Raw genomic sequence first — 13,591 nt, forward strand, 5'->3', positions numbered from 1 at the left:
CCCACAAACATCCCGCCCACACAACCCCCTCCACCCCACAACCCCCCCGCCCACACAACCCTCCCCCTGCCCACACATGCCTCCCCCACCCGCACCCCCCGTCCACAGACACCCCTCCCCCTACAACCTCCCCCCCACCCCTCTCCCTCCCACATCCATTCCTCCTACACCACTCCCACACCCCTCCCCCACACACACCCCACCCACACACACCCTTCTCCCCCTCCCACATCCTCCCTCCCCCCCCACACCCTGCCCACACCCCCCCTCCCCCACCCCACTCCCTTCCCCCATAGCACCCCTCCCCCTCCCACATCCATCCTCCCCCCTCACAAACCACTCCCGCCCACATACAAACCTCCCCTCCCGCCCCACACACCCCCGCCACACATCACCCCCTCCCTCCGCCCCACACCTCCTCCCCCTCCCCTCCTCTATCTCGCGTTGCGGGAACGGGTTGCATTGTGGGAACGGATGAATGGTGGAATATTACGTTAGGGAATGGGTTGCATTGGGGGACCAGCCCTCCCGTGGAACTGGGACCCAACAGGTTCCACTTAGTCTTGTTAATCATTAAATTCCTTCTAATGTTGCAACCACTGCTAAATACCTGTTGGTTTTGCAAGATGGACTATCTGAGTCCTTGCAAACTGAGGCATGCAAACGTAAAAGCACAATCTTTAATGTATACTTGTTATAGAATTGAAATATCTTGATGGTTATTACTTTTATTGGTAAGCTTTTGTAACGTTAATAATTTTATGATCATTTTATATCTACTGGACATGCTATCATTTCTGAAATTATTAAATTTTCTCATGTCGGACGACAGATGGCACAATGGGCTAAGTGTTCGGCTGGCAACCGGAAGGTAGCTGGTTCGAATCCCGCTTGGAGTGCATACTGTCGTTGTGTCCTTGGGCAAGACACTTCACCCACCTTTGCCTGTGTGTGTCCTTGGGCAAGACACTTCACCCACCTTTGCCTGTGTGTGTGGATGTAATTATGTGAAGCACTTTGGGGTCAATGCAAGTTGACTAAAAATGTGCTATATAAATAAAGACATTATTATTATTATGTCAGAACATGTTTGCACAGACACAGAGTAGTGTTTGCAGGGCAAGCTTTTTATCTATACCAGTTTGATAAAGTTTGCCCCACAAGCACAGAAATTAAAAATGCTGGGGTATTGATCATTTTCTGCTCAGCTGGGGGAAGAGTTCAATTTCAATTACTAATCTATAAGATGTAAATCAGAGAAATACATATTTAATTGTTTATTATTGTCAGTTGGAGAGCTGCAGTAACCTTACAGTAGTTTCTGTTTTTATTGATGAGCCTGACTTAAAGATTCAGAAGGTAGCAACCATCGTTTTGCCATTGTACTGCACTCAACCATCGTTCTGCACTCTGTTGCTTCTGAAAAGTGGGATCATTGAATTAACTCCTGAAAATTTTATTGATAAAACTATGTAATTTCTAAAAGGAACTGAGTCTTGTAAAGGGGAAATACTTCTAGTTTGTAAACAGTGGTGAAAGTCATTCGAGAGGCGTTGTTTACTTCATGGAAGAAACACCAAACGCAGTCAAATACAGAACCTCTGGGCAAGTTTTTCTAGTTGCAGGGGACCAGAGGCCCTTTAGGCACAAAATCAAATAGCAAATGGAGAAAATAACAAATGAAGTCAATATAAGGTGTCCATCCTAAATGACAGTTCTGCAGGTGCATTAATGACTGTGGCAAGGTCAACAAATACATCATCAAATTTCATCACCAGCTATATATTTCCTCACTCATCACTTTTAACAATCCGTATAAGGACTTAAAACTCAAATACTTGCACTGTTTGCACTTGTTCCATTTCGTGGACATCTGAATCTTATCTCAAAGCTTCAAGATTCAAGAGAGTTTATGTGTCCCAGATAGGACAATGAAATTCTTGCTTTGTTTCAGCACAACAGAATATAGTAAGCATGAATACAGAACAGATCAGTGTGTCCATATACAAATATATAAATATATACACACATGAATAAATAAACAGATAAAGTGCAATAAACAGATAATGGTCTATTAATGTTCAGAGTTTTGTTTGAGTTGAGTTTAATAGTCTGATGGCTGTGGGGAAGGGGCTATTCCTGAACCTGGACGTTGCAGTCTTCAGGCTCCTGTACCTTCTACCTGAAGATAGCGGGTGGCCAGGATGGTGTGGGTCCTTGATGATGCTGCCAGCCTTTTTGAGGCAGCGACTGCGATAGATCCCCTCGATGGTAGGGAGGTCAGAGCCGGTGATGGACTGGGCAGTGTTCACTACTTTTTGTAGTCTTTTCCACGCCTGGGCACTCAAGTTGCTAAACCAAGCCATGATGCAACCGGTCAGCATGCTCTCTACTGTGCATCAGTCGGTCAATCTCTCTTCTACACTCTGACTCGTCCCCATAAGTGATACGTCCCACAACAGTGGTGTCGTCAGCAAACTTGATGATGGAGTTTGCACTATGACAGTCATGAGTATAGAGTGAGTACAGCAGGGGGCTGAGTACGCAGCCTTGAGGTGCTCCCGTGCAGATTGTTATCGAGGCTGACACATTTCCACACTGTCATTGTTTCAGCACATACTGTAAGAAGGATATCCCCCAAATTAAAGGATGGTTCCACATCTTTCCCTCTTCCATGCAAGAGAAGGTAGCACATAGATTGGTATGAAATACATGAATTGAGAGAGATCACTCTTAAGGAAGAGAAATTAATCAGAATAGCTATTGCAAGTCAAAGGCAATTGGTCGTGAAGAACCTCAAAGGTGATATAGTTTATGGGCTAACCAGGTGACTTCCCCTATCTTCGCACTTCCTTCTGATTGTAGGGACAGGTTGCTTGTAAGTTTATGGTTAGCTGCAGGATAATAGTTTCCACAGGAAAGCTGCATTAATACTTTGGATCAGGCACTCATTGGATGGATGAAATTGCATGAACATACGAGTTGTGAGTTCATATTGCAGCTGTACAAAGCATTGATTAGTTGACACTTGGAGTTCTGGTCAGCGCATCACAGGAAGAATGTGGTGGAAATAGAAAAGCGAGTGGAGGGCTACATTTACCCTGAATGGAAGGCTATTGTTTTAAGGAGAGATTGGATATGTTGAGTTTATTCTCACTGGAACATAAAAGGTTGATGAGTGCCCTCGTAGTGGTTTATAACATTACGAGGGACATAGATAGGATAGATGGTCCAAATTTTTCTTTGAACAGGGGAGTCTAGAATGAGAAGGCAACGGTTTAAGGTGTACAGGGCAAAATTAAAATGAGATCTAAGGTGTAAATTGTGCACACAGAAAGTAGTGGTTATCTGCAACGAGCTGCTAGAGAAGGTGAAGGAGGCAAATCCAATCAAAGCATTTAAAAAGCATTTGGATAGGCACTTGGATAGGAAAGGTACAGAGGAATACTGATCTAATGCAGGCAAAGGGATTGGCATAAGCAGGCATCACAGTTGGTGTGGATGAGGCTGGCCAAATGGCCTGTTTCTGTGTTGTTTACAGATCTACTGTCTATGCACACCCTTTGAAAGTTCGCCAGTCAATCCATGTTACCTCTATTCATGCCCTAGGGCATCAGCATGGACAAGTTAGGCTGAAGGTCCTGTTTCCATGTTGTATGCCTATATATGACTCTTCCCATTGTCATGCACTACCCACCTTGATGCTGAGATCCCAGCACAAATCTTGGCCCTCTACTGGTGCTTGTACAGCAAATAGTTCCCCTTGGCTCAGTGTGGAAAGACTGCGTTTGAGAACTGGTAAGAGAAGTTGGATGTGGGCAAAGGGTGTAGCTGCTCAGTGCTATCTCCCCAACACTTTCAGAGGGGTCTGTAGAAGGGTCCCAACCTAAAATGGCATCTTCAGAGATGCTGCCAGACCCATTGAGTTACTCCTGCACAAGAGCAACAAGAAATATTCTACACCAGATTGCAGTATCTGCAGTTCCTTGTTACCCCAACACTTTTGGGGTAACAGCTTCTTGCAGACCAGAGACATTTAAAATCAGCAGTAATCAGCTTCTGTAGCATGATGCAAGCGTCCGTATGGTTCCAGTGTAGAGCAGACATAACTAATTCAAAGCAATTGCCCACATTCACTGAGATCAACACCAATACCATGGTTTGGCCAACTCTAGCGCTCACATTAACTTCTTGAAGAGCAATTCATTGCTATGAGAGTGCCAGTGAAGGGGAAGGATTTGTGCCAAGTCTTTGTCACTGCAGCAACTGGGATAGCAGGGATTCATGGGAGGTTCCCAGAAACACTGTTCCTCCCACAACACCATCCAGCCATGGCAAGGACAATGGTTTTTGTCTGTTTCCTGATATCCAAATTCCCAGCAATGCATCACACAGTAATAAGGTGGAGCTGGGCACAACACTATATAACAAATATATATTATGACCATATATTACTGGTTGATGTGGACTTGGTGGTTTGTATCTCTAAACTAAACCAAATCTATGCAATCTGGTTAGTCAAATAGTTGCCCTTATCAAAACTCTGTGGTAATTTAGTAAAATATTACCAAATGCATACTTTTTTTTTCTGTTCGTTTTTTTTTGCGTCAACACTGATATAAATTGATGCGGAAAGTCCTATAAATGATGTACACCGCCCAAATACAATTCACATTAATTTAGCACAAAGTACAGAAAAGCCCTGTCCCACTGTGCGAGTTCATCCAAGAGCTCTCCCGAATTAAAAATAAAACACAATCAAAACTCGTGGTAAGCACGTAGCGGGTACGTCGGAGCACGGGACGTCTCTTAGCGTTAACGGCAGGTACTCGGGAGACGTGGTAACTCGTGAAGATTTTTCAACATGTTGAAAAATGTCCACGAGTAAAATATACTCGGGATGTAAAAAATGGATACTTTTTAACACGTAGTCATACCGTAGTAGCTCGTGCGTTTACCGTAGTAGGACCTGGTGTTCTATATCACTATTGTATGTTCATGATAGAAATAAGAATACTCAGTATATTCATTACCTTTGAATTGTAGTTTTATGTAATCCTCCCATAATTTCTTATATTTTTAAAATTTTATTTATTAGAAGTAAGTACAATACAGTGGTACCATTTTTCAGGTGCCAAATATATGTTGACATGATACATTCTCTGTACAACTTCATTTTTTATTTTTTTTTAAAGAAAGAAATGATAAAAAGATAATAGAGAGTAGAAGAACGTGTAGTGTGTATAAAAAAAAGAAAGAGATAGTGAGGAAGAAAAGTAAGAAAGAAAAAGGAGCAAGAGAGAGATTAATAAATAGGAGATAGGAGATGAGTTTTTATATTGTTGACCATCTTTCACCCAGACCTGAAACAGTTGTTTTTTACGATTCTGTTGCACCACATGAATCTAAGAAGTCAATAAATGGAGACCAACTCGTTAAGAATTGGTCTGGTTTATCTATTAGGAGGAGTCGCATTTCTTCAAGATGTGCTGTGTCCAACATCTTGTCGTATTTTTCCAAAATTTAAATATAAGTTTTTTTGCTATTATTAACCCGTACTTAAAAAATAAATTTAAGTTGAAAGTTGTATTTTATTTCAATGTGGGAATTTTATGATAGGGACAGAGATGCTACACAGAAACTTTGATAGGAAGGAAACGTTACAGCGGCTGAGTAAAATATTGGTCAAATGGTAGGTTCAATGAAGATCGGGCGAGGGGGATTGGGGGTGGGGGAAAAGTATCTATAGCTTGGGACTTGATGAATGAGTACTGAGATGGATTAGCATTCCACACCAAATTTCTTAGACAATAATACCTTTTATGCATTTATCACAACATTATGCTGGATATGGATCGATGGACAATGTATGGCACATGCTTGCAAATTTGTAAAACAAATGTTCTTCTTTAAGTACTGTTGTTTCTGGGATGGGATGACTGATTACAAATAACCTACATTCTATATTTTGTCATAATGTGGCTGAAACAATGGTATATTTTGTGATATTTATTGAGATAGAAAGATACAACTGAGTTTGGGCAAAATATTACCTTGCAACATTCTGTATGCCTGATAGATATTGTGAAATGGAACTCAGAAATTATGGGAGGATTACATAAAACTACAATTGAAAGGTAATGAATATACTGAGTATTCTTATTTCCATCTTGAACAAACAATAGTGATATAGGACACCAGGTCCTACTATGGTAAACTCACGAGCTACTACGGTAGTCACGTGTTAAAAAGTATCAAATATTTACATCCCGTGTATATTTTACTCGTGGACATTTTTCAACATGTTGAAAAATCTTCACGAGTTACCACGTTTCCCAAGTACCTGCCATTAGCGCTAAGAGACATCCCGAGCTCCGACGTACCCGCTACGTTCTTTCTACGTGCTTACCACGAGTTTTGATATTTTTTAAACTCGGAGAGCTCTTGGGTGAACTCGCACAGTGGGACAGGGCTTTAAATAAATGCAATATGACGCCATCAAATGAGGAGGGGTGGGGGGGATAACAGGTGGTTTGCTGCTGCTAGCCATGGTGATCCATTTTCAGTAACACTTGCCTTTGAAGCTCGTCTTTCCCTTTGATGAAGAGCAAGGGTATATCCATTCAGAAAGCTTCTCTGGTTGTCGTTCCCTTCCAAGTGCATGAGGAAATTTCAGCCCCTCAGATTTTGGAAATAAAATTTCTTAAATTAAAAAGGATGAAAAAAATATCTTTCCTGAATTCTTAGTGATAAGACAGGTTAGTGGTACGTAATAGATGGTAAGGCGTTTCAACTGTTGAATCTTGACACAGAGCAGTAAATTAAAGAAATTGCCTGATGAAATCATATTGTGCATTTGAAAAAAAGCACAGGAAAGTCCAGGTTGATTCCATGTGAAAGCAATTTCTTTGTTATCAATGATGCAAGCAAAATTATTATAGTTTTGATCATTTAATCTCTAAACTTTAATAGGGTTCTTTGTAATTAATAAAGCATTCATTTAAAATGTCTCAATTTATTAAGTGAGCAACTTAGGATTGTAAGCAAAGGAATTGCAAATTAATCACAATCAATCATGAAGACAGCTCATGAACATATCTACTTAGAAGATTGTGGAGATTTGGCATGTTGTCAAATACTCTATTAAACTTCTACAGGTGTATGATGGAGAGCATACTGACCCGTTGCATCACAGCCTGATACTCAAACATCTAGGTACAGAGGAAATTGCAGAAAGGCGTGGACATTGGCCGGTTCATTATGGGTATTGATCTCCCCCCCATTAAAAGTATCTACAGGAGATGCTGCCTCAGAAAGGCAGCTAATATCAAAGACCCTGGCCATACTTTCCTCTCACTGCTGCCATTGGGAAGGAGGTTCACGAGCCTGAGAACAGTGACCTCAAGGTTCAAAAATGACTTCTTCCCATCAGTCATTCAGGGTCGAGAACTACACTGCACAACCCTAACCGCAATCCCACTTGAGCAACAAACTACCCTGGACTTTGTTTTGATTGCACTACATTCTTTGGTTTGCATGATTATGGTCTGGTAACTGAGAATTACTGATAATTAATTTTATTATTGATAATTATATACTTGTTTGCTGTGTTAGTGCGTTGATGGATCTTAAAGCTGCAGCAAGTAAGAATTTCATAGTTCCTTGACAATTGAACACTCTCTTGAAAATATTGAAAACAAGCAGACACAATGTAAATCTTGTAAATGAATGGAACAATGTGGCTTGTGGCAACATGAATGTATCCTGCCAGATTTGTGCACATTTTATGAATGAGGTATATTTTTGAAAAATATAATTAATTAGCCATTTTTGTATATTATTTCATTAAACTAATACCTAAACCATTCCTGATATGTATATATAGATAGATAGTTTAATGAAATAATATAGGTAGATATATCTATCTATCTATCTATCTATCTATCTATCTATCTATCTATCTATCTATCTATCTATCTATCTATCTATCTATCTATCTATCTATCTATCTATCTATCTATCTATCTATCTATCTATCTATCTATCTATCTATCTATACATTTGCGTTTTACTTTTAACTTTGAGCAATTGTCATTTAGCCAACAATATAATAAGATGTCTATGACCAATCTGATTCTACAGGATAAAGCAACAGCAATGGAAATTGAATGCTTGGAATGTGAACTTGAAATACAAAGGCTGGATAAAAAGGCAGAGAAATGCACCAAGAGCTTTGTAGAGGTATTATTGCTTATTTGATTTTCCAGCTCCATTTTGTTTTTTTAATTTTCTGTATACTTTATGTTAATCTGAATCATTACATCTAAGACATTTAAAAATGAGTTAATGGGAAAGGTGTAATTAATGGAAAAAAGGTGTTCTTTGCATTAGGGAAGACCAAATATGTTGAATTGGGTTTCAGAAGGTGTTTAGGTGGGCAGCGCGATCGACGTCGCAGCGGCCTCTGCAGTCCGTCTGTCTTTTTTTTTTTTATTGTCCTGTTGAGTGTATAGTTTGTAGTGGGTTTTTGACTGTGTATGTGTGGGGGGTGGGGGGTGGGTGGGGGAAATGTTTAAATCTCTTCCCTGCACGGAGACCCGACATTTTCCCTGTCGGGTCTCCGTTGTCGTTGGGGCCTAGCACCGTGGAGCGGCCTCCAACCGGCACGACCTGGGGGCTCAAGTCATGGAGCCCGCGGAGCTGCAGACCTACCATCGTGGAGCTGGCCAGCTTCGGAGCGTGGAGAGCTGCGGTGGCGCGTTGCTGCGACCCGACTCCGGTGGATGGTGACACTGGGAGCTCGTGGGTCCCCGGTGGGAGACTGCTTTGCAGGGCACCGGCAACGGCGACTTCTCCCGCCCGAATTGCGGGGTTGAGGATGACCTGGAGCGGGGCTTTACATCGCCCGGCGTGGCTTTAAATGTCCTTGGGACTTGCTAGCGCCCGCCGGGGGCTCCAACATCAAGACCCGGAGCAGGGCCTTATATCGCCCGGCGCGGCTTTAAATGGCCGTGGGACTTGCTAGCGCCCGCTGGGGCTTTGACTTTGACTTCGGGAGAAGAATGGAGAGCAGGGGAGAGACAAGACTTTGCTTTCCATCACAGTGAGGAGGAGATTCACTGTGATGGATGTTTGTGTAAATTGTGTTGGTGTGTGTCTTGGTTCTTTTCTTGTATGACTGCAGAAACCAAATGTTGTTTGAACTTTATGTGAGGTTCAAATGACAAATAAACAGTATTGTATTGTATTGTATTGTATTGTATTGTATTTTATAGAAGTCCCTGTCACACTGGTCCCCAACGCAACCCGATCCCCAATGCAATATTCCACTACTCACCCATGGAGGCCCAACTGCGCAGGTGTGGCTGACGGGTTTCTGTTGTGATGCTCCTGATCCCCCCTACTCCCCTCAACCCCGCACTCTGCCCCTTGCTCTTCACCCCCACGCACTCACTCTATTCCCCCTCAACCCCCCCCCCCCCCCCCACCCATCCACTCTCAGCGGCTCTCCGGCGGCACATTCCCGTTGTGACGTAGAACACTCAGGTATTACTGCGCAGGTGCAGCTGACGGGCACGGCAAGTGGAAAAGGGATTTATTAAAGCTTAAAATGTGAATATCGTAAAATATAACAACAATTTAAACGTTAGATATGATATTTATTCAGTCCATTCTTTCTTGTTGCGTCTCTTGTTGCGTTCCGCAGCCGGGGGAGGGGGAAGGTTTCAGGCGGGGGCTTACCCCACCCCACACAGCGGCTTTCCCGACACTACACAGCGGCTTTCCCAACTCCACACTGCGCCTTTCCCGACTCCATTCTTGCGGACTCAATCAGCACGGCTTGTTTACCGCCCCCCCCCCCCCCCCGCCTCCGGGGATTTATTCTCCAGCGGGTGCCGGAAGGGGCGTTACCTTCATGTTGACTGACAGGCGAGAAGACCAATCTGCTGATCTCATGATTTTTTAAACCTTCATAACTTTTCTCATATTTCACTGATCAGAACAAAACTTGGAGGCTTGGAGCAGAGGCGAACGGTGAGTAAGGTGGCGAAAAAATCCTAGCGATATAGGGTAGCATTTTTGCGCAAATTTAATTACAACGCAGACTGGAAGTGTTCAAGATGAGAGTTTTAGTAATAGTATATATAGATAAATGTATTTTTATGTAATGTTATCCCTTGTCTGGACTGTGAGTCCAAAATAAACTTTATTATTATTATATTATATGTTAAATAAAACCTTGCTGTTAATCTGATTTTGTTCCTTCCATTTTTATAGCATTCCGTGAGAATAATTAAACGATTAGATCAAATCCTGCAAAATGCTGTACGTGAAGGAAATGGAAGTCTGATTGAAACCATTTGTGTGACTCAGTGGAGCCTTTGTCTACCTCTGCTTGAAACTAATTTGCGAAAGCTTGTGTACAAACCATTGGTCAACCTTGCAACAATTCTTCACGATCTTGACAGGTAACTGGAGCTTAAAGCTTTTTTAAAAAAAACTCTGTGTGGGTGAAGTGGGTACATGCTGCCATGTGGCATTGATAAGAAGAGTAAGCAGGGGCAAAATGGGTCCAGAATCAGAGCTCCACCTCCAGTCATTCATATGGAGAAAGAAAGGGTGTGACAACAGTGGTCCTGGCTGAGGTGGAAAGAGCAAACGGGGATGGGGGAACAGAGGTTTTGTTTTCCTCATAGTTTATACTGCTATCCAAAGTAGAACATTCACACATCTAATCTTGGATAGAAAAAGTTGAATGCTATTGGCATTTAAATGTGCCTTCTTGGTTTTAATATATGAAGTTAACATAAGGTGAAAGGTTATGGTTTAGAATTTCTTGGACAGATGGAAGTAGCAATGCATATTTTACCATTAGGCTGTTACTTTTGCTGTTAAATCTTTTGGATATTGCTAAAACCAAAAATCAAATAACTTAGTTTTCACCTTTTTAATTAAAATGCTCTAAAAGAGTCAATGTGTAGTATCCTGACATGCATTATTTCTTATAATTCTGACGTAAGGGAACTTTGATGAGATAGTTAAGCGAGTGAAATAAATCAAGAATATTAGTTTATTGGGCAAGAAATTAATCAATTTACCATGCACATTTAATGTACTATTTTCCTAAAAATCTTTGTATAATTTATTATCTAAGCTAATATTGTAGTGATGGCTATGTTGGTAGAATGGACTGGTTTTTCTTTTGATTCACTGGACAAAAGGAATAAATACCAATAGCAGTGTAAGTTTAACTAAAACAAATTTTGTTTCAATCCACCTAGGATCTCTTAGGTTTACCTATAGCTATGGATAGTTTTTATATGATTTGATATATTAAAACATTAAATAAAACATTAAAGAGGAAATAAATTGGACTTTATTGCTTTCCATCACAGTGAGGAACGTGGGGAATCCACTCTGGTGGATGTTTATGGTAACTTTTATGTAGTTGTGTCTTGTTGCATTTTTTTTAGTATGGCTGTATGGTAATTCGAATTTCACTGTACCTTAATTGGTACATGTGACAATAAGCTGACCTTGAAACCTTGAAATACATTCTTATTTTGCATTCATTCACGAAAGTCATGGAATTCTGAAACAAAATGAAAAGAGTGAATGAAATGAAATGAAAGTAAGCATGCAGGTACAGCAAGCAGTGAAGAAAGCAAATGGCATGTTGGCCTTTATAACAAGAGGAATCGAATACAGGAGCAAAGAGGTCCTTCTGCAGTTGCACAGAGCCCTAGTGAGACCACACCTGGAGTATTGTGTGCAGTTTTGGTCCCCTAATTTGAGGAAGGACAGAAGGAGCAGCTGGGCTTGTATGCTCTGGAGTTTAGAAGGATGAGAGGGTCTCTCATTGAAACATATAAGATTGTTAAGGATTTGGACACGCTAGGCAGGAAACATGTTCCCGATATTGGGTGAGTCCAGAACTAGGGGCCACAGTTTAAGAATAAGGAGTAAGCCATTTAGAACGGAGACGAGGAAACACTTTTTCTCACAGAGAGTGGTGAGTCTGTGGAATTCTCTGCCTCAGAGGGCGGTGGAGGCAGGTTCTCTGGATGCTTTCAAGAGAGAGCTAGATAGGGCTCTTAAAAATAGCGGAGTCAGGGAATATGGGGAAAAGGCAGGAATGGGGTACTGATTGGGGATGATCAGCCATGATCACATTGAATGGTGGTGCTGGCTCGAAGGGCCGAATGGCCTACTCTTGCACGTATTGTCTATTGTCTATTGTGTCCCAACTGTGCAGAAGTAGTTCATGATAGTGAAATGAAAACATTAATGCAGGAAACATTCAGCAGATCAAATGCAATCTGTGGAAAAAAATACATACTTAATGTTTCAGATCTACAACCCTTCATAAGAACTGAGACAGAGAGAACATTGGGTTTTCATTGCCATAAAAAGTGGGAAAGAGGTGGATAGAATGAAGGGGAATTCCCTGTTGGGTATGTCCAAATGGGTAAATGGGGAGAGCATCATTATCTGTGTTAATGTATTATTAAAAGTGAGGACATGCCCGACAGTCCAGACTACATAAATAGAATAAGGAAAACTAAGCCGAATGATGGCAGGCAGAAATGGCTAATTCTCTTACATTCAGAAAGGAAGAATTACTTATATAAAGTGGGAGCATTTGATCATTAAATTGTAGGGTCTTAGTTGTAACAGTGAAGGAGATCACAGACAGGAAAGTGAAAGTGAAAGTGGGATGGCTAATTAAAGTGGCAGGGAACAAGAACTCTGGTCACTCCTGCAGATTGAGTGCAGGTGCTCTGCTAAGTGATCACCCAATCTGCCTTTAATTTATCCAGTATAGAATAGACCACTGTGAACACCACATATAGAACAAGCAATCCCTGCGTTCTTAGAAAACAATGCTGATCAGTGCATGATTACTCACAAGAATGTGTGCTCTTCTGTCATTTCCCAAGATTCCCAATTTAAAACTTATGTTCCTTCACAAAAGAACTTTAAATCTTTTTATTTTTTATTAGCTTGTTGATTAAGCTGCGTTGCCAAGTTCATATGGAAATAGCTCAAATTGAAGAAGATGAAAATCGAATAGAGGTTGCCATGGAACATCTTCAAAAGGCATTTTATCTAAACAACGCGGGACCATACAAGAATTACATCAAACAAACATTGCATCGATTGCAGCTGTACTCATCAATTTATGCAAGTCCAAAACTCCCAGAGGATCAAGCCATTCTGTTTATTGAACAGGTAAAATGTAGAACAATGTATTTTTATTTATTTATTTATTAAATTTTAATTTAAAAAAAAATTAAAAGCAATTGTACAAGAATAAAACATTTGGCATGTAAAATTATACAATTATTGTACAGCTTCAATTTTGACCTTTTAACCTGAAAATGAGGGAAAAGAAGAGAGAAAGAACAAGAGAAGGGAAAAGTGAAAAGTGAAAAGATAGGACCCCTAGACTACCAAAGTAGTGTGGCCAAAGAGTGAGTAAAGATATAAGAGAGGAAAAGGAAAAAGAAAAAAAGAAAAAAAGAAAAAAGTGGAGATATACCTGCCCCTCGTCCCCCCCCCCCCCCACCTGACCCAACCCATAGTTGGA

At 41.1% G+C, this 13,591-nt stretch overlaps 1 protein-coding gene across 1 annotated transcript in view; it reads left to right on the forward strand.

Moving 5' to 3' along the window:
- The window catches only part of cfap46 (cilia and flagella associated protein 46), a 219,090-nt gene that overhangs the window by 37,629 nt on the left and 167,870 nt on the right, over positions 1-13,591 (forward strand). Inside the window, exons 10-12 of the mRNA XM_033034743.1 lie at positions 8,143-8,241; positions 10,279-10,469; positions 13,005-13,233. Coding sequence (XP_032890634.1) covers positions 8,143-8,241; positions 10,279-10,469; positions 13,005-13,233 — 519 coding nt within the window. The remainder of the gene's footprint in view (positions 1-8,142; positions 8,242-10,278; positions 10,470-13,004; positions 13,234-13,591) is intronic.

Source organism: Amblyraja radiata, chromosome 15 (assembly GCF_010909765.2).
Source record: "Amblyraja radiata isolate CabotCenter1 chromosome 15, sAmbRad1.1.pri, whole genome shotgun sequence".
In the NCBI taxonomy this organism is placed as follows: domain Eukaryota; kingdom Metazoa; phylum Chordata; class Chondrichthyes; order Rajiformes; family Rajidae; genus Amblyraja; species Amblyraja radiata.